General features: G+C 38.4%; 1 protein-coding gene across 2 annotated transcripts in view; it reads left to right on the top strand.

Annotated features, from left to right (window-relative positions):
- NIPAL2 (NIPA like domain containing 2) overlaps positions 1-26,873 on the top strand; it is a 116,377-nt gene that overhangs the window by 12,230 nt on the left and 77,274 nt on the right. Inside the window, exon 2 of one of the 2 annotated variants that reach the window (XM_058275768.2) lies at positions 22,733-22,801. The exons of the other annotated variant lie outside the window; for it this stretch is intronic. Coding sequence (XP_058131751.1) covers positions 22,733-22,801 — 69 coding nt within the window. The remainder of the gene's footprint in view (positions 1-22,732; positions 22,802-26,873) is intronic. 2 annotated transcript variants of the gene reach the window in all.

Below are 26,873 nucleotides of genomic sequence, written 5' to 3'. Positions count from 1 at the left end.
TCAGAAGGAAATATGTTGGACTTTTCTGCCTAGGTGTTAAGTTTAATTAAAAGTTGGCAATGAACTGCTTGTGGTGGTTAAAAATGCTGACAATTCAATTATCTACAAGAGTAAAGGAGATTAGTAATAAGAACAATTCACCCAGTAATCTAAAAAGAATTCCTGTTATTTCAGGTTGTCTCCAAATTTGCTGCTATGAATATTGTTTCTATTTTTTTATTTAAAATTTTAATTATCTTTTTTTAAAGTTAATAGATCACACAAAACATTACATTAAAAAACATGAGGTTCCCATATACCCCACTCCCCACCCCCCACCCCCATCATTTTTTTAATTGTATTTTTTTAAGATACATAGATCACAAAAATGGTAACATTAAAAAATATAAGAGATTCCCATAAACCCCATACCACCACCCCCACCCCACACCTCCCACATCAACAACCTCTTTCATCATTGTGGCACATTCCTTGCATTTCGTGAATACGTTTTGGAGCACTGCTGCACCACATGGATAATAGTTTACATTGTAGTTTATACTCTCTCCCAGTCCATTCAGTGGGTTATGGCAGGACATATAATGTCCAGTATCTGTCCTGCAATATCATTTAGAACAACTCCAAGTCCCAAAAATGCACCCACATCACATCTCTTCTTCCCTCTCCCGGACCTCAGCAACTACCATGGCCACTTTCTCCACATCAGTGCTACAGTTTCTTCCATTGCTAATCACAATAGTTCCATAGTAGAATATCAATAAGTCGACTCTAATCCATACGCTATTCCTCCATCCTGTGGACTCTGGGATAGTGATATCCACTCCACCTCTATATTGAGAGGGGGCTTAGATTCCACATGAATGATGGATGCAATTCTCCTGCTTGCTATTGTAGGCCCTCTTGGTTCCCTGGTGTGGTGGTTGACCTTCCTCACCTCCTTGTTAGCTGACCTGGGTAAGACCAACGAACCAGAGAGTAGGAGTTGCAATTCTGCTGAGGCTAAGGGCCCAGCTGGCACATGCGCAGTCCAGAGATTCAAGTCTCCTGAGTATGCACCAACCCCAGTGCCAACCACAGGTTCAGTAAAAGTGGCAGAAGAGGCATGTGTGGAAAGGTCACATCTGAGTCCAACCCCATCACACTCAGGAGCACAGATTCCAAAGTAGGTCCCACTGACACGACACTGAACTCCAGAGCCATCTGCCATGACTACAGAACCTGTGTGTCTCCGTAGCCCTCAGGAGCACCAGTACCTGGGCTTGTATCTACTTTGGCTATCTCTAGGATCCTGCTGAGGCATGTGTAAGTGCGACTCATCTGATCGCCTCCTGACTCTTTTTTGAAGACTCTTAGCCATATAAACTCATTTGTCCTGAATATAGTTTCTTTACAATCCTACTTTGATTAACTATCCCAGTGTCCCTACTTCCTGTTGGAGCTCCTGAAGTAGCCTCCTTATGGTCTCCCTATTCCCAGTCTTTCTCCCTCTGCCAGTTCGTCCTCCACAGTGCAGCCGAGATGAATCTTCTGTTTAGAGTTCTCATGTCCACAGCACACCAGGGCCTCTGCCTTCCTCTGCCATAGTCCCCTGCCTCTCGGCCTCTCAGAGCACCCTTTCACTGCACCTCTGCCATTGCACTTGCTCGTCCCTTTGCCAGAATGACTCGCCCTGGTGAATATCACTGGGTGAAGCTTCCTTGACTGCCTGTAGTCGGCTGAATAACGGCCCTCCAAAAGATACCCACGTCCTAATCCCCAGAACCTGTGAATGTCCCCTGATACGGCAAAAAAAAAAAGGACTTACAGGTGTGATTAAATTAAGGCTCTTGAGGTAAGGAGATGATGGGTGGGTCCTAAATGTAATCATATGTATCCCTATAAGAGGAAGATCGAGGGAGATTTCACATGAAGCGGAGATGACAATGTGACCACAGGGGCAGTGGTTGGAGTGACCCAGCCACAAGCAGAGCAGCACCAGCAGCCTCCAGAAGCTGGACGAGGCAGGGAGCAGGTATCCTCCCCTGGAGCCTTCCCGGCACCTTGATTTCAGCCAAGTGCAGCTGATTTTGGACATCTGGCCTCCAGAGCTGTGAGAGAATTCATCGCTGTTGTTTTAAGCCACCCATTTGTGGTCATTTGTTACAGCACCCTGAAGGAACAAATCACTCCCAACCCAGACGGATTTGCACTCTGTCCTCTCTGTTCCTGTGGGTGCTGTGGCACATACACGTCCGTTAGATATGTCTGGTCTGTTAAATATTGATGGGCTTCTCGACTTCTTTTCCTCCACGTTATATTTTTCTCAATCAGTGACTACAAGTGGTTTTATGTTCTGCAATGTTTTGTTTTCTTCTTGATATCGTTCCTTGGTTCAGTCAGCTTCCTTTTTCATTCTTTATTTTCTTTCTTCTTATCATTCCTTTTACCTCTATTTTTAAATGTATCTATATTCTCTTTAATTTCACCGATTCTGCAAAGGAGTTGCTGTTTTTAGCATCTTCTTTTGAAAAATTGCAAACTTATATAAAAGTAGTTTTACACCCATATGTCCTTCACACAGATTCAGCAATTAACATCTTGAAATATTTTTTACATTCTCTCAATATATTTGAACATGTATATATTAACTTTATTAATAATTAATATGTTAAATTAATATTTATATAATAGATTATACTTAGTATATTAAATATATATTAATGTGATATAAATCACATTTTTAATGGGCACCATTTGAAGTTGCAGACATTATGACTTTTCACTCCTACCTAATTAAGGATGTATCTCTAAGAACTTGAATATTCTCCTGGCCCTTTTTTTTTTTTTAAGATTTATTTATTTATTTATCCCCCCCGCCCCCCCCCCCCCCACACACACCCATTGTCTGCTCTCTGTGTCCATTTGCTGTGTGTTCTTCTGTGTCTGCTTGTCTTCTCTTTAGGCAGCACCAGGAACTGATCCTGGGACCTTCCGGAGTGAGAGAGAGGCGCTCAATCACTTGCATCACCTCAGCTCCCTGTTCTGCTATGTCTATTATTGTCTCTCCTCTGTGTCTATTTTTGTTGCATCATCTTGCTGCCCCAGCTCTCCCCTCTGGCCAGCTTGCCGCACAGGCCAGCACTCAACGTGAGCCAGCTTGCCTTCACCAGGAGGCCCCAGGAATAGAACCCTGGACCTCCCACATAGTAAACAGGAGCCCAATTGCTTGAGCTACATCTGTTTCCCTCCTGGCCCCTCTTAACTGATCTAGAGGTGGGCTGTATCCCTTCCTGTTTACTAGGTACAAATACAAAATAATGCCGGACTGTTCCTTAAGAGTTTACTGTGAGATGGGGTGAGCTACACACCCATTTCTCAGGCATACCATCCCCTCACAGGTTCAGGCACTTAAAATCATTTTTTGCAGTGATTAGTTGCCCAAAATCATTCGACCTGTGGTCCTGCAGGCAATAGAGACTAATTTTTTCATTTCCAGTTCTGGCATATTTAACAAATTTGGGAAGGAGATAGCATTATTCCAGTTGCAAACTAAATACAATTATTACTATGGTCAAAATAGCTCGGAATCTATGGTTCCTTGGAGCCCTGCATTATCTCCACTGGAGTCTGATTCCGAAGTTATGTTTTGAAGTCAGAGCCAGGTATTTGATTGAGTTCAAAGTCAGAACTAGGACAGAGGGTATCACCAATTCTGTAATTCTTGTATTATTATATCCTTTCTCACTCTGGTCAAACTGCTCCAGCCATGGATTCTAGGTCAGTGATTTTACATGAGATATCTAAAGAACATGCTGCCAGAAAAAAGTAGAAGATTGTTATTCCAAATAAAACAAATTCATCCTAAAACTTATTAGAGCTGATATTTTAAGCCTCATTTTAGATATATTGTTTGCTGCAGCTGCCCCCATCTATTTGCCTAGACTTCTTGGAAAAGCCATAAATTAAGTGGTGACAACAGTGAGCACTGCAAAAATTAAGGGCATCTGTCTGTGTTTCTGACCCGTACTATTAACTGTATTATTAAGATATAGAGCAACCTTTTCCCCTAACTATTGTCTTTGCTTTATTTTATTTGCATCAAGAAAAAGATACAAATTCAGACAGAACCTGGGTGCCTTGGAACCAAAATTTGCTTGCTCTAACTCTGCGCAACATTGCAGAAGTCACTGCCCTTCCCTAGGTCCTGTGTTCTCTTTCCTGACCACTCCCCAGATCAGTTAGGATGGGTGGGGGCAGGGCGAGAGAAGAGCTCTAAGCCTCCACTAATCCTAAAACGCTAGAAAACATGCTGAATAAAGTAATGATGTAAACTAGACATGTTTAATTTAAATGACAAATTTATAAGAACCTGCTCACTGTGTGGAAATGATTCTTCTAATTGCAGGTGAGGATTTTGTAGTCATAAAAACTCATTTACCAGAGCTTCTAATTGAAAACAGTATTTAATAGTTGTTACCTTGAGCTACTGTATGTCTTTGATGGTAATAAAACTACTTTCCCTAAAAAAAAATCACTGCAAAATTGAAGCTTCCCTGAACAACTAGGGGCATTAATGAGAATTTACTCTATTTTTAAATGGAAAATGACTACTCATAGGTATGTGTTAAATGAATTTAGTGGGCATGCAATCAACCTTGAATAATTAAACAGAAATTTCAGAAACAGTAAAGAATAAAATTATATTAGCCAGGATTCAGTGGAGAAACAAAACTGACAGGAGATACAGATATATATGTGTATATGTAAATATTAAGAGATTTATTTTAGGAACTGGTTTACCCTACCGTGGGGATTGGCAAGTCTGAATTCTGTAGACTAGGCTGCAAGTTGAGAACTCCAATGAAGGTTTCAGAATTCCCCAGGAGAAGCTAGCTGTCTGAAGCAGAGATAGAAATTCTTCCTTCTCACTGCTGAAATCATCTGTTCTCCCTTTAAGGCCTTCAGCTGATTGGATGAGACTTCTCTCTTTGCAGAAGGCAGTCTCCTTTGTTGATTGTAGATGTAATCAGCCATAGATGCAACCAACTCACTAATGGTTTAAATCCTAAAAATACCCTCACAGTAACAAGCAGGCCAGTGCTTGCTTGACCAAACAGCTGCACACCATAACCTGCCAAGTGACACCGGAAATTAACCATCACAAAGATATACCAGTTTATACTGAGCCTTATTAGGAAACTGTTTCTGACACCTGTTTTATACCTATATATTTCTATATTTTGGTATAACATAAACTCACTAGACTTTACAAGTCAGCAAGCAGCTTTTTATTGAGCTCTAGTGAATGCTCTTAATTGTTGAAATGTAAATTCTGGGACAAGTGTTTGCCCTCACAGAAACTGAGTGTATATTCAAACCCCAGTTGATGATAAAATAGTTACTTCCTTCGAGATCTTCCTAGGGACAAATATCAAAATTTACTCTTTCTAGACAGTTTGTAATTAATCTGAAATAGTGGAGTTCAAATAGTGTTTAATGAACAACTTCTCTGTGCCAGAACCTATTCTAGTCATTAAGGTACAGAGATTAGTTGATGATTAAGTCGCAGCTCTGCCTTCAGGGAGCTTATAATCTAGAGGGGAAATGGACTTGTAAAAAATAATCATTTACATTATTAATTACATTACATTTTTAATTATATGTGCTGCTAGAAGTATATAAAGACTCAATTCAGAGGAGAAAGGTCAGGAAAATTAAACTGGAAGATAAATCTGAGGAAATTATTTGCACAAAGAAATAAAGAGTTGGAATATATCTGAGGGAAATGTTAGGAAATAAGAGTAGAATAAAAATGTCTAACATACTTCTAATAGGAGTTCCAGATGGCAAGGATAGAGGAAACAGAGAAAAAGTGGAATTCAAAGAGATAATGATTGAAAATTTAAAAAATTGGTGAAAGACATCACTTCTCAAATTGAGAAAGCATGAGTCCCAAGCAAATAGTAGTTCACATGTAGAGAAACTGTAGTGAAACTAAAAAAACCAACAGCAAAGAAAATCTTAAAAATACCCTGAGAAAAATGACAGATTACCTACAAAGGAGCAGCAATTAGACTGACAACCTATTTATCAACAACAGTAAGGGCCAGAAGACAATGAAATAATATTATCAACGTGTTGAATGAAATAACTGTCAACCTACAATTTTATACTCAAGAGAAAAGGTGACATGAAGATATTTGCAGAATGACAGAGACTTTGCAACTCAAAGGATTTCACTGAAAGAGCTACTAAAGTTTTCTTCAGAAAGTACACTGAACCCAAAAAGAAAAAGATACAAGAATAGTGGTGAGCACTTGTCATAATAGCCAAAAAGTGCAAACAACTCAAATGTCCATCAGCTGATGAGTAGATGAATAAAATGTGGCATGTTAATAAAATGGAATGCTGTTTAGCCATAAAAAAAAGGGATTATGTGTTCATAAATGCTACAACATGATGAGACTTGAAAGCATTATGCTAAGTAAAAGAAGCCAGTAAACAAAAGGCCACATATTCTATGATTCCACTTATAGGCGATGCCCAGAATGGGCAAATCCATACAAACAAAAGTAGATTAGTGGTTGCCAGGGGCCAGGGGGAGGAAAGAATGGGCAATGACTGCTAATGAATATGGGGTTTCACTTTGGGGGTGATGAAAATGTTCTGAAATGAGATAGTGGTGGTTATACACCTCTGTGAGTATACTAAAAACCATTGAATTGTACACTTTAAACAGGTGAATTTTATTCAATTATATCTCAAAAACTTACTTAAAAAAAGAACAGTGGTAAGCAAAGAAATTGATAAACATATGGATAAATAAGGCAAGTGTTGACTGTATAAAATAACCATAACAATAACTACTTTGGGGATCATTAAAAACAAGTTAGAACTAATATACTAGTCTACAGTCTATAGGAGAGGCAAGATTGTGCTTAAAGCAAACTGAAGTCTTTGTAATGTTTAGGAGGATGAAAATATTAACTTTAGAATTTGTCAAGAATGCATGTTAAAATTTTAATGGTGGAGAAACTGGATCACTCATATATTGCTGGTAGGAATGTAAAATGGTACAACCACTCTGGAAAATAATTTATCAATTGCTTTAAAAACTGGAAGTGACTTACTGTAAGACCCAGCAATTGCACTCTGGGGCACTGATCCCAAGAAATGAAAACTTATTTTCATGCAGGAACTTTTACACAAATGCTCATGGCATCATTATTGTAATAATCAAAACCCAAGAACTACTCAAATGTCCTTCAGTGAGTGAATAAACAAGCTGCAGTATGTCCATATCATGAAATACTTCTCAGTAATAAATAGGAATGAATTACTGATACAAGCAACAACTTGGGTGAACCTCAAGGAAATGATGCTGAATGAAAAAAGTCAGTCTCCAAAGGATACATACTGCATGAATCCATTTATATAATTAGAGATACAGAGAATAGATTAGTGGTTGCCAAGAGTTAGGGATGGGGAGGGGGAGAGTATGGGTGTGGCTATAAAGGGGTAACACAAGGAAATCTCATGGTAACAGTGCTGTTGAGAATCTTGCTTGCAGTGGTGCTTACACACACACAAATGAGTACATGTGTAACTGGTATAATTTGAATAAGAGCTTTCTTTACCAATGTCAATTTCTTGGTTTTTGATTCTACTAGAGTTGTGTAAGATGTTAATATTAGGAGAGGCTGGGAGAAGTGTACATGAGACCTACCTGTACATTTCTTTGCAAGCTACTGTGAGTCCATAATTATTAGGTTGGTACAAAAGTAATTGCGGTTTCAGGCCATGAATTTTAAATCATCATAAGTAGGCTGAAATAATCAAAATAGGAACCATTGCAATCAACACATTTTTGCCAACAAGAAATAAGTTTGTTTATTCCTGTAGCATAAAAATCTGTGCTTCAAGATTCAAGGAACTCTTGGAAAGCATTTTCTGCATACTGCTGGTTAAAAATAAGATGTTTTAAAATGTTAACAGTAATTACTAAAAGAGTAAATATAAGATATATAACTGCCTAACCAGAAGAGTGGGGGTGGAAAGAGAATAAAGAAGACTCAATCCAAGAAAATGTAGGAAAAGAGAAGTTAGGTATCAAAGAAAAACTGAGATAACTAAAAACACCAAAAAATAATAGTAGAAATAAATGCAAATTATTGGTGAATACAGTAAATGTAAATGGACTGTAAGTTGACAGAAATCTGAGGCTCATTTGCTTTTTTAATCTAGTTATTTCATTTCTTTTTTTTAAGATTTATTTTTCTCTTTCTCCCCACCCCCCACCCCATTGTCTCCTCTCTGTGCGCATTCACTGTGCATTCTTCTGTGTCTGCTTGTCTTCTCTTTAGGTGGCTCTGGGAATGGATCCTGGGACCTTCCAGAGTGGGAGAGAGGTGCTCAATCTCTTGCGCCACCTCAGCTCCCTGGTCTGCTGCATCTCTTATTGTCTGTCCTCTGTGTCTCTTATTGTCTCTCCTCTGTGTCTCTTTTTGTTGCATCAACTTGCTGTGCCAGGTCTCCGCTCAGGCCAGCTCGCCACATGGGCCAGCACTCTGCATGGGTCATCTCTCCACTCAGGCCAACTTGCTGCATGGGCCAGCTTGCCTTCACCAGGAGGCCCTGGGAATCAAACCCTGGACCTCCCATATGGTAAATGGGAGCCCAGTCACTTGAGCCACATCTGCTTCCCTGTCATATTTCTAAGAGATCAAACTAAAATAAAATGACAGAAAGATTGAAAGTAAAGGGATGACTAAAGAGGCAAATATGAAAAGAAAGTTGTTATACTATATTGTTATCAGATAAAATAAGAGTTAAACAATTAAATACCTTCTTTACAGCCTACTACATGGAACACTTATAAACTTGATCAACAGTACTAGGTCACAAAATAAATCTCAACATAAATCATGCACTAGGTCATAAAGCAAATCTTGATTTACACTCAGCATATAACTACAACCCAGTAACATTAAAAATTGGTAGGAAAGTAATAACCAACACTGCATTCATTTAGAAATTTTAAAACACACCTCTCAACAATATATGGTTCAGATAAAAAGTCATAAGGTAATTAGAAAATATTTAAACAACAATGAAAATAATACATGTCAAAACTGTGGCTCCAGCTAACAGAGAGGAAATACTTAGTGGGAAATAGATAGCCATACACACATATATTATTAGGAAAGAATAAAGAGGAAAGGGTAATGAGATAACAGTCCAAATGAAGATGATAAAAAAAAACTGGAGTAAATGAGAGAATAATAATAAGTCTCAGAAGGAAAGAAATGTGCTTAATTACCTTTATATAAAAGTTACTTATATCTCTGGGCAGGGGAAAGGGACTTGAGTAGGGTAGCTACATTTGTAGTCATTTTGTTTTTATTTTTGGAGGACAAAATAGGCATAAAAACTGTGTTCTTGTTTAAATTATTTTATTTTGTAATAACTTTATTGACCTATAATTCACTTATGATACAATTCACTCATTGAAAATGTACAATTCCTTCATTTTTAGTATATTCAGAGTTGTACAACCATCACCACAATCAATTTTAGAACATTTTCATCACCTCAAAAAGAAAGCCTGCATCCCATCACCTCCTAATCCCCTCAGATATGCCACTTCGGTTCTAAGCAGCCACTAATCTTTCTGTCCCTAAGTATTTGCCTGTTCTGGACATTTCATATAAATGGAATCATATACTATGTTAGCACAATCTTTTAAGGTTCAGCCATGCTGTAGCATTTATCAGTACTTCATTCCTTTTTATGGCCAAATAATATTTTACTGTACTGTTATACTACATTTTGTTTATCTATCCATGGACAGTTGGGTTGCTTCCACCTTTCGGTTATTATGAATGATGCTACTGTAAACATTCAGGTATACATTTTTTGTTTGAACGTATATTTTCATTTCTCTTGGTAGATACCTAGGAGTGGAATGGCTGGGTCATTAGGTGTGTTAGGGTTCTTTAGGGAAACAGAACCAAGAAGAGATATTTGTAAATAATATGAGATTTTATAAAATAGTCTCACTCGACTGTGGGAATGCACAAGTTCAAATTCTGTAGGGCAGGCTGCAAGCCAGGGTCTCCAGTGAAGGTCCTTGATGAGTTCCCCAGGAGTTGCTGGCTATCTGAAGTAGAGATGGAAATTCTTTCCTTGAAGCTGAAATCACTTCTTTTAAGGCCTTTAAGTGATTGAATGAGACGTCACTCATTGCTGACAGCAGATGTAATCAGCCATATATGCAATCAACTCACTGATGATTAAAGTCCATGAAATACCCTTGTATTACAATTAGCCCAGTGCTTGCTTGACCAAACAACTGGGCACCATTACCTGGCTGAGTTGACACATTAGCCTAACCGTCATATATGGTAACTCTATATTTAACCCTTTGAGGACTAACTGCCAGACTTTTCCAAGGCAGCTGCACCATTTTACATGCCCGCCAGCAGTGTATAAGGATTCTTATTTCTCCACACCCTCACACTTGTTATTATCTGACTTATTTATTCTAGCCATTCTACTAGATGTGACACGGTATCTCATTGTGGCTTTGATTTGCATTTCACTAATAACTAATGATGTTGAGTATCTTTTCATGGGCTTATTGGCCATTTACATATATTGTTTGGGGAAATATCTATTCCTTTGTTCATTTTTAAATTGGGCTATTTGTCTTTTTATTGTTGAGTTATAAAACTTTTTTATATCTTCTAGATACAAATTCTTTATCAGATATATGATTTTAAAATTTTTTCTCCCATTCTCTGGGTTATCTTTTCACTTTCTTGATATTGACCTTTGAAGCACAAAAGTTTATATTTTGACAAGTCCAATTTATCTATTTTTTCTTTTACTGCTTGTGATTTTGGTGTCATATTTAAGAACCCATTGCAAATCCCTGGTAAAAAGATTTGCCCCGATGTTTTCTTCTAAGAGTTTTATAGTTTTAGCCCTTACATTTAGGTCTTTAATCCATTTTGAGTTAATTTTTATATATAGTGTGAAGTAAAAATCTAACTTTATTATTTTGCATGTAGATATCCAGTTGTCCAAGCCCCATTTGTTGAAAAGACTATTATTTGCCCACTGAATGGACTTGACACTCTTGTTGAAAATGAATTGCGCATGTATACATGGGCTTATTTCTGGACTCTGGATTCCATTCTTTTGATCTACATGCCTTTTCTTATGCCAGTATCACACTGTCTTTTATTTATTTATTTATTTTTAAAGATTTATTTATTTATTTAACTCCGCCCCCCCCCTCCCCGGTTGTCTGTTCTCTGTGTCTATTTGCTGCATCTTGTTTCTTTGTCCGCTTCTGTTGTCCTCAGCAGCACGGGAAGTGTGGGCAGCGCCATTCCTGGGCAGGCTGCACTTTCTTTCGCGCTGGGCGGCTTTCCTCACGGGCGCACTCCTTGCGCGTGGGGCTCCCCTACGCGGGGACACCCCTGCATGGCACGGCACTCCTTGCGCGCATCAGCACTGCGCATGGGCCAGCTCCACACGGGTCAAGGAGGCCCGGCGTTTGAACCGCGGACCTCCCATGTGGTAGACGGACGCCCTAACCACTGGGCCAAGTCCGTTTCCCCACACTGTCTTGATTGCTATTGCTGTTTGGTAAGCTTTCAAATCGGGTTGTGAGTCCTTCCACTTTGTTCTTCTTTTTCAAGTTGGCTTTGGCTATTCCAGGTCCTTGGAGTTTCCATGTGAATTTTAGGAAATTGTGTAGCTTGTCAATTTCTACAAAGCCATTTGGGATTCTGATAGTGATTTTGTTGAATCTGCATATCAGTATTGCTTTCTTAACAATATTGTGTTCTAATTAATGAACCTGTGATATATTTCAATTGATTTTAGATCTCCTTTAATTTCTTTCAACAATGTTTGTAGGTTTCAGAGCATAAGTTTTACACTTCTTTTGTTAAGTTTATTACTAAGTCTTTTATTCTCTTCTATCGTAAATATAATTGTTTTCTTAATTTCACTTTTGGATTGTTCATTAGTAGTATATAGAAACACAACTGATTATATAGTGATCTTGTATCCTGCAACCTTAATAAACTCATTTATTAGTTCTAATAGTTTTTAGTGGATTCCTTAGGATTTCCTCTACACAAGATCATGTCATCTGTGAATAGAGATAGTTGTACTTCTCCCATTCCAACCTGGATGCCTTTTATTTCATTTTCTTGCTGTGTTACTAGTTTTACAACTATTTAGCCATCATGTTTGTAGACTTCATGTAAGTCTTCAGGCTCGCAATATTATTTTATGTGCTTTTTGTAGGTTATAAATGTTCTATAATTTTTTAAAAACCCAAATGATGTATAACAGTTATAATATGAGATAATTATTTTCTAATCACATGACATCAATAATTAAACATTAATATGGCCCCTAAAGGAGACACAGAAAGCAGAGAACTTCAATTCTGGGGCTCTGGACCTGATTCTACACTGACTGTCTTTGAGCAAGTCACTTACTTCTCTGTACTTTAGTTTCCCCATTTGTAAAAAGAGGAGTTTGGTCAATGACCCATCTAGGTCTAAAATTCTTTAATTGTGTATTGGTAGAGAACTGTCCTTAGCAGTCTAGCTTTCTTGTGGACATTTTTGATCCTTTCTTCATTCCAGATATCACTATAGAATTGTGCATTGTGGGTTAATATCACTGTGGTGTGAATGTTATTGAAATATTCCTGGAAAAATAATCATTTCCTTGGTTTTTCGACAACATTATAAAGAAACACTATTTCAGGTGTTTCTAACTTTATGGTATTGCGTGGTATGTGAGAAAAGAAAGTAGTATCCTATAATGCTTTTTTAAAAAAATATTTTTGTTTTATTTATTTCTCTCTCCTTCCCCTCCCCCCGTTGTCTGCTCTCTGTCCATTCACTGTGTGTTCTTCTGCGTCCACTTGCGTTATCCAGCGGCACTGGAAAACTGCATCTCTTTTTTGTTGCGTCATCTTGCTGTGTCAGCTTTCCATGTGTGCAGCGCCACTCCTGGGCGGGCTGTGTTTTCTGGGGGCAGCTCTCCTTACATGTGGGGCACCCCTACGCGGGGATGCCCCTGCGTGGCACGGCACTCCTTACGCGGGGTAGCACTGCATGTGGGCCAGCTCACCACACAGGTCAGGAGGCCCTGGGATCGAACCCTGGGTCCTCCATATGGTAGACAGACGCTCTATCAGTTGAGCCAAGTCTGCTTCCCTTATAATGCTTTTTATATAAATTAGTGTTAAGCATAAATGGATTAATTGTATTGAACTTATTTCTTAAGTAATATACCACAACTATTCATATTATTTTAATAGTCTAAAATATTTTTCTGGCTTATTTAGATGAAGTAAAATAAGTTAGCTGGTCAAAGTTCCTTCCTTTCCCCACTCCTCAGTCTGCGATCACGTATTAATCCCTAACTTTTGGTAGGAAGCAAAATCTTACCCTGGACCATTGTTGGGAGTGCAGAGATGAATAAGGCAGAAATAACAGGACAAAATTCTTGCCCTTTGTGACCTTCAATAAACCTAAGAGACAGGTAAGAAAACCCATCACAATGTCCTCGAAGGAGGATAAGCTCTGAAGTCAAACAGACTAGGGTTCCACCTTTAATGATAGACTTTCAGGTAACTTAAAACTTCTCAGATTTATTTTCCTCATTTGTAAAAAGTGAATAAAAATAACTGCCCAATTACAAAAAAATAAAAAAAGAATAGAGGAGCAGAAGTATTGTCTTCCCCCAGCTGAACGGTTATCCTGTGGAAAAGAATGCTGATTTCAGTCTGTAGCTCTAGAGAGAACAACAAGGGCCAATGGGTGGAATCTTTGAGGAGACAGATTACAACTCCCAGAAAAAACAAACTCAGCCCTTCAACAGCACGGTGATAAGAGACTCGCTAGTTAGCAGGTAATTATTTCTCTGTTGCTAGAGAAATTTAAGCAAAAAAGGAAAAAGATCCCTATATACCAAGAAGACCATAGAGAAACTCACGTAACAGATGCAAGTGTTCTTTTTTTTTCATATAATAAACTTTATTAATATTAATTTTTTTTAGGAGGCACCAAAGATTGAACCCAGGACTTTATACATGGGAAGCAGGTACTCAACCACTGAGCTACATCTGCTCCAATAAACTTTATTTTTAAAGAGGTTTTATTTTATTTTTTCATTTTTTAGGAGGTACCAGGGATTGAACCCAGGACCTCATACATGTGAAGCATGAACTCAACCACTGAGCTACACCTATTCTACTAAAGAAGTTTTGTATTACAGAAAAAAGTGTAAGGGATTCACATAAATCCCACATCCTCCACCTCCTTCATTTCCCCCTGTTAACATCTTACAATAGTGTGATACATTTGTTATAATTGATAAATAAATACTGAAGTGTTGCTTCGAGACTCACCCATGTTGTCACGTGTCAGTACTGTATTCCTTCTTACAGCTGAGTAATATTCCATCATATGTATATACCACCTTTGGCTTATCCATTCATCTGTTGATGGACACTTGGGTTGCTTCCAACTTTTGGCAATTGTGAATAATGCTGTGATGAACATTGGTGTGTATGTATCTGTTCATGTCCCTGCTCTCAATTCCTCCAGGTATATTCCTAGTATTGGGATTGCTGAATCATGTGGCAATTCTATAGTTAGCTTCCTGAGGAACTGCCAAACCATCCTCCACAGTGGATGCACCATTCTACATTTCTTCCTGCAGTGGATGAGGGTTCCCTTTCCTTCACATCTTCTCCAACACTTGTAGTTTTCTGGTTATTTTTTAAATAGCAACCTGTCTAATAGATGTAAGATGACCCCTGATTGTAGTTTCGATTTTCATTTCCCTAATTATCAGGGATGTTGAGCATCTTTTCATGTACTTTTTGTTTGCTCATTTTTTTGTTTGTTTTTGCTCATTGCTCGTTTTTTACTCATTGCTCTTTTTTTTTTTTTTTTTTTTGCTCATTGTCTGCTCATTGTTTTTGCTCATTGTCTGCTCTTTGGCTGTAAGCGGCACTGGGGAAATGAACCCAGGACCTCCCATGTGGGAGGCAGGCATTCACCTGCTTGAGCCATATCCGCTCCCTGCTCATTTGGGGTTTTTTTGCTTGTTGTCTGCTCACAGTTTACTTGGTTTTTTGTTCTTGTCTGCTTGTTTTTGCTCGTTGTTTTTCTTCTTGTCTGCTCATTGTCTTTTGTTCATTGTCTGCTTGTTATCTACTTGTTGTTTGTTTTTGTTTAGGAGGGACCATGAACCGAACCCAGGACCTCCCATGTGGGAAGCAGGCATTCAACTGCTTGAGCCACATCCACGCCCCTCATGTGCTTTTTAGCCATTTGTATTGCCTTTTTTGAAAAATGTATATTCAAATATGCAAGGGTTCTTAATTGTTTTAGTTTGCCAAATGGTTGCCAATGCAAAGTATGAGAAATGGGTTGACTTTTTAAAAGGGGATTTATTTGAGGTAAAAGCTTACAGTTCCAAGGCCATGAAATTTCCAAATCGAGGTACTATCAGAAGTGCTTACTCACAAAAGTCAGCCACTGTTGATCTTGTCCAGCCATGTGGTAAAGCAAGGTGGCTGCTAGCCTCTGCTGAGGTCTCACTTTCTCCTCCAGAATCTTCCGTCTCTTGGAGCCTAGCTCTCAGAGCTCAGCAGTGAGCCACAAGGCATAGGGCTTGTCTATTTCCAGCCTCCTCTGTTAGTCTCACTGCTCTGCTTTCTTCCCAAGTTCAGCTGTAAGCTGTCAAGCATATGGCTCATCTCTCCCTGGGCCTCAGCTCTTTGAGCCTCTCAGGGGCTTCTCTCCTTACAGCCCAGTGGTAGGTGAAACTGGAGTCCTTTCTCTCACATGGCAGGATCACATATGGCAGCTTCCTTTTCCTGTGTTTCCATTGTTATCAGACCCAGCTTGAGGGCGGAGACTCGACCTGCGTCACTCCTCGCTGACATAGACCAACTGAAAGGGTCTCATGCTCACAGGAAAGGGTTAGTTCACAGACATAAACTTTCTCTTTTGGGGATTCATGAAATAATTTCAAAATGCCACATTAATGTAGTGCTTTTGGGTAGGATTCAGAGGATCCCTGAATTCTAATGGAAAATATTAACATCTTCATTTGTACCAACCTCTGACTGAAATGTACCATTTCCTTCAATTTTTAATGTATACAACAACTAAAGTTACCGGTACTTATAACTTTATCACCAATAGAAACCACAGATAATTTTATATCAGATTGCAGTTGTTGCACATATCTTGAAATGTCATTTATACTCATCCTTACTTTGAACTGATGGTGGCTATTGGACCTGCCACCAGATCTTAATTTTTATTGTATCGATAAAGAAACATTTATACTGTAAACAAACAACCATCATAAGTGTTCAAAGGGAAATATGTCTTGTGTGTCCTTTGATAGACAAGGAAGTCTGAGGTGATACCTAATCTTCACATTTTTTATGAAAAGAAATTGTGCATAATAAATTTCTCTTTGCTCACTTATTTCTGCTTAGTAATTTTAAAACATCTGACCCACTCAGATATAGTTTATGGTTGTTCTCACTTCTGTTAATTATTTTATAATATTCAGAACTAGACCTAGGCATGGTCTTCCTTTTGTAGTTCATTAGGATGTAAAATTGGACTCCCACAGGATTTTGACAACTATTGTTTGATTATGGGAAATGTGTAAATGGCTCATTTTAAATCTCTAAATGTTTGCCTCATGTAGATTCCAAGGGCTGAGAAAGTATCCAATCTTTAAAGTTAGTTCTAACTTTAGGACACTAAAGTGAATTTTAGATTCAGACCATTTTGAAATATGACTTTCATAACAAAACATAGACTTATGGGGGGAATGATGAGAAAACAAATGAAATTTCTTTTAGCCCTATACTGAAAGTTTTAACAGTTAAAACAATAGTATTGTTGGCATTACTGATTCAAAAATATGGTTTAATCCCCCTTATTTACCCATACCTGTAAATTAAGTCATTTTCTGAGAAAAAGAAATAAAACGCTATAGGTTTGTATCTCTGATTCTACAGCACATTTTTAAAAATTGTAATTGGTAGTTTCTACCATCCTTAATTATGAAAAATTTTATATAAATATTTCATAAAATTTATTGGATTTAGAAACTATTATTATAATAAAATGAGTGTTTGCAATGATATATCATGAAGACGGCACATACACCCTGTATTAGTCAGCCAAAGGGATGCTGATGCAAAATACCAGAAGCCTGTTGACTGTTATAAAGGGTATTTATTTGGGTAGGAGCTTACAGATACCAGGCCATAAAGCATAGGTTACTTCCCTCACCAAAGTCTATTTCCATGTGTTGTAACAAAATGGCTGCCAGCGTCTGCCAGGGTTCAGGCTTCCTGGGTTCTTCTCTTCCCAGGTCTTTCTTCTCTCTGGGCTCAGGGCCTGTTTTCTCCTCAAGGTCAGCTGTAGACTATGAGGCTCTCTAGGCTGTGCCTCTCTCCCAAGGTCAGCTGTTGACAATCAGGCGAATGACTCTTTCTCCCCAAGGTTTCTGCCATATCTAAGGAGGCTTCTCTACTCCTCTGTGTTCTTCTCCTGGTTCAGGTCCTCTCTTCCCAGGGCTTGCTTCTCTTTCCTGTGTGTGCTTACTTCCCATGGCTCCAGCTCAAGACTCCAGCATCAAACTCCAACATCAAAATCTCCAAATCAAAAAGCTCTAACTCTCTCCTTTGCCATGCCTTTTATCTGGGAGTTCCCACCCACCAAGGCATGGGGACTCAACATCCTACTGATGTGGCCCAGTCAAAGCCCTAATCATAACTTAATCATGCCCAGGTACAAACCAGCCCACAAACATAATCCACTATCTGTTTTTGGAATTCACAACTATATCAAACTGTTACATACCCTGATGCAAAATGTCAAGAAATGGGGAAAAAGTGAAACCATTCATGTATTATATCTGCCAAGCAAGAGGTTTTTAAAAAGAAACATTTAAGTGATTGTTCAGTCACTTTTGACATATACAAAACCAAAAGATAGCTTTATTATTTCTTAATATCAATTTAATCCTTCACTTTAGATGATTAGTGTATAGCATTTTCATGTGCATTGTCTCACTCATTTTAACTTCCCCCAAATTCTTTAAAGTATTGTCTACATTTTGCAATTGAAAAAACTCAGTCAGGGAGCAAAATGTCTGTGCAGGGTCACATAAGATGAATATGTAGCAGAGAGAGGTTTCCTGACTTTGGGCATGGTGCTTTTTGGTCTGCCTCTTAAAACAGTATGCTGCCTGGTAAGCCAGAGTGACCCTCTGCAAAATGTCTTGTCTTTTTGTTGTTTGACCTGCTCCTTCTCATTCTAAGTGCTCCACCATATCCCCACCTCTTTTTTCCATCTTCATATTTGGCTTCAGTCTATTATTTATTACCATAAAGCAAATCACTCCAGAGATTAGTGGCTTGAAACTGCAACTACTTAGTATTGCTCACTAAGTAATGTATCAGCTGGGCTGTTGGTAGATGCGGGACAGGCGTGGCTGATATCAGCTGGGCTCGCTCATGCCTCTGTGGTCGGCTGGCAGGTCACTGGGGGCTGGCTGGGCTGGGAGGGTCCCACTCTCATGTTGGCATGGGCTGGCTGGTGGCTAGCTTCTAGTCACTAGGGCAATGGGGTTGAGTGTGTCTCCTCTCTGTCATCCAGCAGGCCAGCTGGGCTTGTTCTCAAGCACTTTCCAAGAAAATAAGCAGAAGCATGCATTGCCTTTTGAGGTCTGGTTTTTGGAACTGGCATACCTTCGTTTCCTTCATATTCTATTAGCCAGCCCAAATTTAAGGGGTCGGGAAATAGCCTCTACCTCTTAATAGGAGGAAGTTCCGAGTTACCTGGCAAAGGTTTTGGGCACAAGGGGGAGCAAGGAGTTGTGTCCTTTTATTTGCAAACTTCCATACTCAGATTCCTTTTACAAATTTGTTTGAGGCATTCAAATTGATATTAATAATTTAATAATTTATACATTTCCGTGAGTATTCGTTTTTAAGGGGAAAAAACTGTGATAGAACAATGTTTAATGTAAAGAAACAATAGACTCACGCTTTAACCCTGGACCAGGGAGCTATTCTGTAGCAGGGGAGCTTTTCCTTATGTTTTTCAAGTCAAATCACAATCAGTGACCTTCTCCCCCACCAATTTTAAACACCCTGCCTGGTGCCATTTAAACTGCTCAGTGAAAGATTTATAGAGTTTTCAAGTAAGTTATTTCTGTTCAACAATTTACTTTTATAATTATGTAAGATTTTCATAACTCTCCACTCAGTGCTAAACAATTTATAAATCTTTATTTTTCTTATTACTGCCAAATGTATTAGACTGTAAATAGAAAGCATGGAAATAGCACATAGAATTGTGGTACCATTGTTCCCCATCAAGAATAGTAAGCAAAATTACTGCCAAATGACTGTATTAGGAAAAGAAAAATCTCAACTGATTTGATCATATTCTCAAGGATATGATGTATCAACTATAAAAGGAGTTTTCAACTTTTCTACTTCATTTTTTTAAGTACCTTATTTTAACTTGAGTGCATATAATAAAGTTCTAGAGCTTCAAAGACATTGCTTTATGAAAAGGGTTCCCTGTAATTGGAATATACATTTGAAATTCAAATACCTCCTTAGAATTCGAAACTAGATAGAACTTATGCAATGTAGAAGAAGAGAGGGGAAGGTTCCTTACACTTTCGCTAATTTATACTAACAGAAGATATTATAACTTTGTACTTAGATAGGAGCAGCAAATTCATCCTATGAAGTCTTCAAATACACATGAGCTATATATGATAAATACCTTGGGCACTGTATTAGTCAGCCAAAGGCGTGCTGATGCAAAATACCAGAAATTGGTTGGTTTTTATAAAGGGTATTTATTTGGGGTAAGAGTTACAGATACCAGGCCATAAAGCATAAGCTGTTTCCCTCACCAAAGTCTATTTGGAGCAAGATGGCTGACAACGTCTATGAGCGTTCAGGCTTCCTGGGTTCCTGCGTTCCTGGGGCTTGCTTTACTCTAGGTTCAAGGTTCCTTTCTTCCTGGGTCTGGCTTCTCTTTCCTCTGCATGCTAAATTCCCAAGGCTCCAGCTTAAGTCTTCAGCATCAAACTCCAACATCGGAAACCCTCAACTCTGTTCTTGGCCATGCCTTTTATCTGTGAGTCCCCATCCACCAAGGGATGAGGACTCAATACCCTAATCATAACTCAATCATGCCCAGGTACAGATTAGATTAAAAGCATAATCCAATATTTCTTTTTGGGATTCATTAATAATATCAAACTGCTACAGGTACTATGTAAGAACTTATTTTTTTAAATTTCTGTTCTTCTTTCAAAACCACTATATACTTTTTCAAGTAAGTATTTGTTAAACCCCTAATATCATAAAGTAGATGATGTAGAAGACCCAATAGAAGATGTCGTTCTCATCCCTCAGAGAATTTATCTTCTATTTGTAGAGCCTAATGACCTACGTGACACTATGAGAGAAGATATAGGGGGCTTTGACCTTTTAGAATCTGAGAGAGTAAAGATGGGCTGAGGTGAACTCCAACAGGCCAGGAAGGTGAGGTATGATTTGAATGGGCCAAAAGAAAGAGCCACACAGTCTAGGTGAGCCAAGCAGCACAAGCAAAGGTAAGATATCTGACCAGAGATGGCTTGGGACAGGTACCTCAGGTAGAGGGTCATGTTGAGGGTTCCTTGGACGATTAGAGGGCTGATGTGAAGATGGATTATGGGGAGCTGGTGTGGTATTTTTATATTTGATGTAGTCTGGACAATGACCATCCCAAGGAGCAGAGAGAGTCTGCAACTGCAAGCAAGATAGTCCCATCTATCTGCCCAATGGGATTTAAGTCCCCTCTCAATTAGTAGTGGAGTAGGCATCACCATCCCAGAATCCTCAGAATTGGGGAATGAATGATGGACTAGAGTAGACCTACTAATATTCCAGCATAGAGTAATTGTGATTCTAGTAATGGAAGAACCTTTATCATTGATTGTGGAGGCAGTGGCTACCGAAGGTTCTGAGGGGAGGAAGAGGGAAAAACAGGTATAATATGGGGTATTTTTGGGACTTGGGAATTGTCTTGAATGATGTTGCAATGACAGATACAAGCCATTATATATCAAGTCATAATTTGCAAAATTGTGTGGGAGAGAGTATAAACCAGTGTAAATTATAATCCACACTTAGAGGTAATGCTCTAAAATGTGTTTATCAGTTGTAACAAATGTACCGCACTAATGAAGGAAGTTGTCAATGTGGGAAAATGTGGGAGGGGTTGGGAGTGGGTCATATGGGAATCCCCTATATTTTTTATGTAACATTTATGTAATTTAAGTATCTTTTTTTAAAAATTAAAAAGTGTGTTTTTAAAATTTTTAAATTAAAGAAAAAGAAAGACACTGTGGGTTCTTGATCAGAGGAGTAGTGGAAAAAATTAGTGTCTCAGTAAAAATTAACTTTAGAAGTAAAAGCGTTTTCTAAACACATTCTATCCAATATTCTTTTTCTTACTGAGGTCCAGAGGGGTAAAATAACTTGCTCTAGGTCACCCAGTTAGGAACTAGCACAGAAATGAATCTCAGATTCATCCTTTAACTCCAAGTCCAATGATCTTTCCTTTTTATCATGGTCCTCCAGGATATATTAAGGGAAAGAAAGAGGGAGACCAATTGGGGAAAAGTTTGTAGTTTGTGCTTGAGGTGATTGAGACCCCAACCAGAGGTGTTGCTGAGGAAAATGGACAGAAAGGATAAATAAGCATCATCGTAGTAGGGAAAAAGTCAGAGCCTGCTGTCTATTTTCTTTATTTTAGTAAATGGGGAAAATCTTAGAGAATTTAGTAAAAGGCTGGGCTGTTTCTGAAATATAATACTTGACTAATGTGGCAGTTTGATGTTATTTATGAATCCTAAAAAGAAGAATATTGTGTTTATAAACTAATCTGTTCCTTTGGGTTCGATACCCTTTGTTGTATTAAATGCTCTGAGGAGCCTCTGATTAAGCTTACTAGATAAAATCAATTTAGGGCTTCTGATTACGTCAGTAAGGCATAACTCAGGTTAAATCCCCGCCCCCTTGGTGGACTGATATGAATGGACACTCACTCAAGAAGACACATGGAAGAAGAGAAAGTTCTGTCATGTTTGATTCTGGGACCCCAGGGAGAGATGTGCCATTGGCCCGATAGTTTGCAGCTGAAAAGAATACAGCAGCTGAGCAGCTGAGAAGGCCTAGAAAGAAACAACCCTATGCCAGAGACTGATAAAAGAAACCCTGAGAGACCAGGCAGAGATCCCTTGCCATCTTGATTCAACACGTGACAACTGACTTTGGTGAGAAAGCATCCTTGAGCTGGACTCTTTAGGGCCCTGTACCTGTAAGCTTTTACCCCAAATAAATACTGTTTGTAAAAGCTAATAGATTTCTGGTACTTTTGCATCAGCACCCCTTTGGCTGAAATACTATTCCAATAAAACCATATCCATATTCTAAACTGACCCTGGCAAATAGGTACTACATAAACAGGTTTTGAATTAATTGAACAAATGAATGAATGAATGCATCAACTTAAAGTTGTCTTTTTTCTTTTCCTACTAAACCCTTTACAAGTATTATTTAAAATACCACTTATAGAAAGCATTATTTTTTTCACAGATTCACCTTTTTGGAGTTCTTCTGGCTGTTTTAGGAAACTTGGTAATCAGCATTTCTTTAAATATTCAGGTAAGAAAAAGCTTATTTTCTAATTTTCTTGTTTGTTCAGGGCTGCATTATGACTTCAATGAGATCCAGGCACTTTTGCCTTCATGGGTCCCTTTCTCCATAAAAAAAATATTAAAAATTAGATTTTATTACTGAGTTGCTATAAAGTCAAACATAATCCAGTTTAGATTATATGCTTTCTTCTTCTTCTGACTTTTTTAAAAATTAGTTCATCCTCTTTTGATTTTTTAAAATTTATTTCTCTTCCCTCCCCCCCACCCCCTCAGTTGTCTGCTCTCTCTGTCCATTTACTGTATGTTCTTCTGTGTCCACTGGTATTCTTGTCAGCAGCACTGGGAATCTGTCTTTTTTTTGTTGTGTCATCTTGCTGCATTAGCTCTCCGTGTATGCAGTGCTACTCCTGGGCAGGCTGCACTTTTTTCACACGGCTCTCCTTATGGGGCGCACTCCTTGCATGTGGGGCTCCCCTACACAGGGGAGCACTCCTTGCAGGCATCAGCACTGTGCACAGGCCAGCTCACCACAAGGGTCAGGAGGCCCTGGGTTTGAACCCTGGACCTCCCATGTGGTAGTCAGATGCTTTATCCATTGAGCCAAATCCGTTTCCCTTCATCTGACTTTTGAAAGAATTTAGAACATTTTTGTGGGTCCCTAAAAATAGGGCGGGCCCTTGGCACAATGACTGCTGTACTTATTGGATAAATCAGCCTGGTTTGATTTACTGCTCTTTGATTTCTTTCAATATCATACCCAGATAAGATACAAATATTTTTTAGAAGCATTTCATAGGAGTACGTACTTTTAATGTTTTCTTTCTTTAAAATACTATCAAGTATGTAGATGTAAACTAAAGATCTTGAAGAAAGACTAGAGTGTAATATAGGAACTTTGAACCATGAATTAGAAACCCAAATGAATTGCTAACTTGAACTAAAAACTGAAACCAACATTAATTTTAAGCCAAACCATGATTCAAATTAAATTTTTCAATCATTTAAGGAAACAGTTTGAAATAGAATTAAACCAATATAGTTTTTAAAACTATTGAATCAAAATAAATGAGAACATCAAAATATATTTACAAATATTGTAATATTTCATGCAAACCCTTGGTAGAAAAATGACCTGATATAATTTTTCATGATTTCTAAGAAATATATTGCTGGAAAAAAGTACAAAAATAAATCATTGTCTTTATAAAGTGATTCAAAGTGTGCCAAAAAAAAAAAAGTGAAATCCCCCCATTGCTCAGAATTAGCCAGTTAATAATGTATTTTTTCCAAATTTATTTTTTATGCATAAGAATGCACATGTATTTGGGTGGATGTTCCAAAATGTGTATAACAATCCCTTATGGGTTGTTTTTAGTTATTACAAATAATAGTGAAATGAATCACTCTATAGATATATTTATATAGAGATAGAGTCTTGCAAACTTGCATGAGTATCCTACAAAAAAGATTCTTAGAATTGCCTGGTTAAGTGGTTTATCCATTTTAAATATTGCTAATTCAGCCAAATTGGTATCTACAGTGATTGTACTTGTTACATTCACACCAGCAGTATTTATGCACATTCTCCAGATCCTCAATGTGTGTATCATTAATTCTTTGGTGTGAGGGGATAGGAAATCATTGATAGATGAAAATAGTATTTCTTTGTTTCAAATCATTTGCATTATTTAATTATTGAGGTTGAGAATATCTTCTTCTGTTCATTGATCATTTATAATTTTTCATCTATAAATTACCATTTCATATCCTTTTCATATTCTTTCACATTTTTTATCTTTTATTTATTTACAGGAACTCTTTTTTATATTATTTTAGTGATAGTTATCCTATGTCATAATATGTATTGCAGATATTTTCTCCCATTCTGCTCTATTGTTTATGCCTTAATTTTTTTCATAGTATATTTTTCTCTATATAACACAGAAGTTTTTTTTTTTTTTAATATAGTAAAATCTACCAATCTTTGCTTTTCTGGCTTGTGAATTTTATACCACACTTAAAAAGGTCTTGCTTATGCCAACATTGTTGTTTTTTTTTAATTTTCCATATTTTCTTCTAGTACTTTTATTATTTTCTTTTTTAAAAAAATTTAAGTCGTATGAATTATACATATTGCTTATAAGGAAGTAAATTTAGCTATAAAATCATTAGGGAAATAGGGCTCTATTTCATGGCCAGTTTTTCAGGAATTTATATGTTTAAAACATAAAGAAATATTCAGGGAAGCAGAGGTGGCTCAAGCAATTGGGCTCCCATCTACCATATGGGAGGTCCAGGGTTCGATTCCCGGGGCCCGGGGCCTTCTGGTGAACGCCCATGTGAAGTGTTGGCCCACGTGGGAGAGCTGGCCCGCACAGAGTGCTGGCCACGCGGAGAGCTGGTGCAGCAAGATGACACAACAAAAAGAGACCCAGAGGAGAGACAATAAGAGACACAGCAGACCAGGGAGCTGAGATGGCACAAGGGATTGAGCGCCTCTCTCCCACTCCGGAAGGTCCCAGGATCAGTTCCCAGTGCTGCCTAAAGAGAAGACAAGCAGACACAGAGAAACGCACAGCGAATAGGCACAGAGAGCAGACAGTGAGCACAAAATAACAAGGGGGTGGGGAAGAAATAAATAAAATAAACAAACCTTTAAAAAAAAAAGAAGTATTCAAACCAGATATAAGTTAAAGTCATCATCCAAACCCCCAGGACCAAAGAACTCTGCCCTGCAGTATTTATTGTGTTAGGTACTTTACCCTATAAACTTGAATCCCTTTTTCAAATGGTTTCTCTTTAGTATTTTATTATTTTTATTTCATTAATGTTTATATTGACATCTAGATTTTTTTTTTTTTTGACGTTCTAAAAGAAATGTTTTGGTATAATGGACTGAAGAGCCATTTAACTCCCTAACCTATACCTAGTTCTTTTTTTTTTTTTTTTAATATTTATTTATTATTATTATTTTTTAATTACATTAAAAAATATATATGAGGTCCCATTCAACCCCACCGCCCCCGCCCCCCACTCCCCCCACAGCAACACTCTCTCCCATCATCGTGATACATCCATTGCACCTGGTAAGTTCATCTCTGAGCATCACTGCACCCCATAGTCAATGGTCCACATCATAGCCCAGACTCTCTCACGTTCCATCCAGTGGGCCCTGGGGGGATCTACAGTGTCCCGTAATTGTCCGTGAAGCACTATCCAGGACAACTCCACGTCCCGAAAACGCCTCCACATCTCATCTCTTCCTCCCGTTCCCCACACCCAGCAGCCCCCATGGCTACCGTTCCCACACCCATTTCACATTTCCTCTGTGGACATTGGATTGGTTGTGTCCATTGCACACCTATGTCAAGTGAGGGCTTAGATTCCACATGGGTACTGGATGCACTCTTCCCGCTTCTAGTTGTAGACACTCTAGGCTCCATGTTGTGGTGGTTGACCTTCTTCAACTCCATGTTAGCTGAGTGGAGTAAGTCCAATAAGTCAAAGTGTAGGAGCTGTAGTCTGTTGAGGCTCTGGGCCTGGGTGTCATATTATCAGTCCAGAGATTCAAATCCCCTACATATATCTTAAACTTAGCACCAACTACAATTCCAATAAAGTAGCATGCAAGTCTTGTGAAAAGAGATCCCCTCTGAGTCCATTTCCATCACGCAGAAACACCAGCTCCAAAGAAGGGCCATCTGTCATGGCAGTGAACCCCTTCTGCCATGACCATAGAACCCGTGGGTCTCTTTATCCCTCAAAAGAACCAATACCTGGGGTTGTATCTACCTTATCTGTCTCTTAGACTCTGTTCAGTTGTACATAGGGGTATTCCTTCTGACAACCTCCAGACTCTTTTTTAGAGACTCACAGCCTTATAATCTCATTTCTCCTTTCCATTTCCCCCTTACATTAGGTCAAACCACTTCCCGAAGTCATGTTATTATATGTAGACAGGTATATTCTGCTGTTCCGCATTGAATCTTTAATTCAAGGTCATTTTCTAGTTGCTTCTTCAGCTGGTATGTGGTAGTGATCCCTCGGTGCCAGGGAGGCTCATCCCCGGGTGTCGTGTC

The sequence above is a fragment of the Dasypus novemcinctus genome, chromosome 14 (genome assembly GCF_030445035.2).
Source record: "Dasypus novemcinctus isolate mDasNov1 chromosome 14, mDasNov1.1.hap2, whole genome shotgun sequence".
NCBI lineage: Eukaryota > Metazoa > Chordata > Mammalia > Cingulata > Dasypodidae > Dasypus > Dasypus novemcinctus.
Note: the sequence above shows the minus strand (reverse complement) of the source record. Positions and strands in the feature narration are given on the sequence as shown.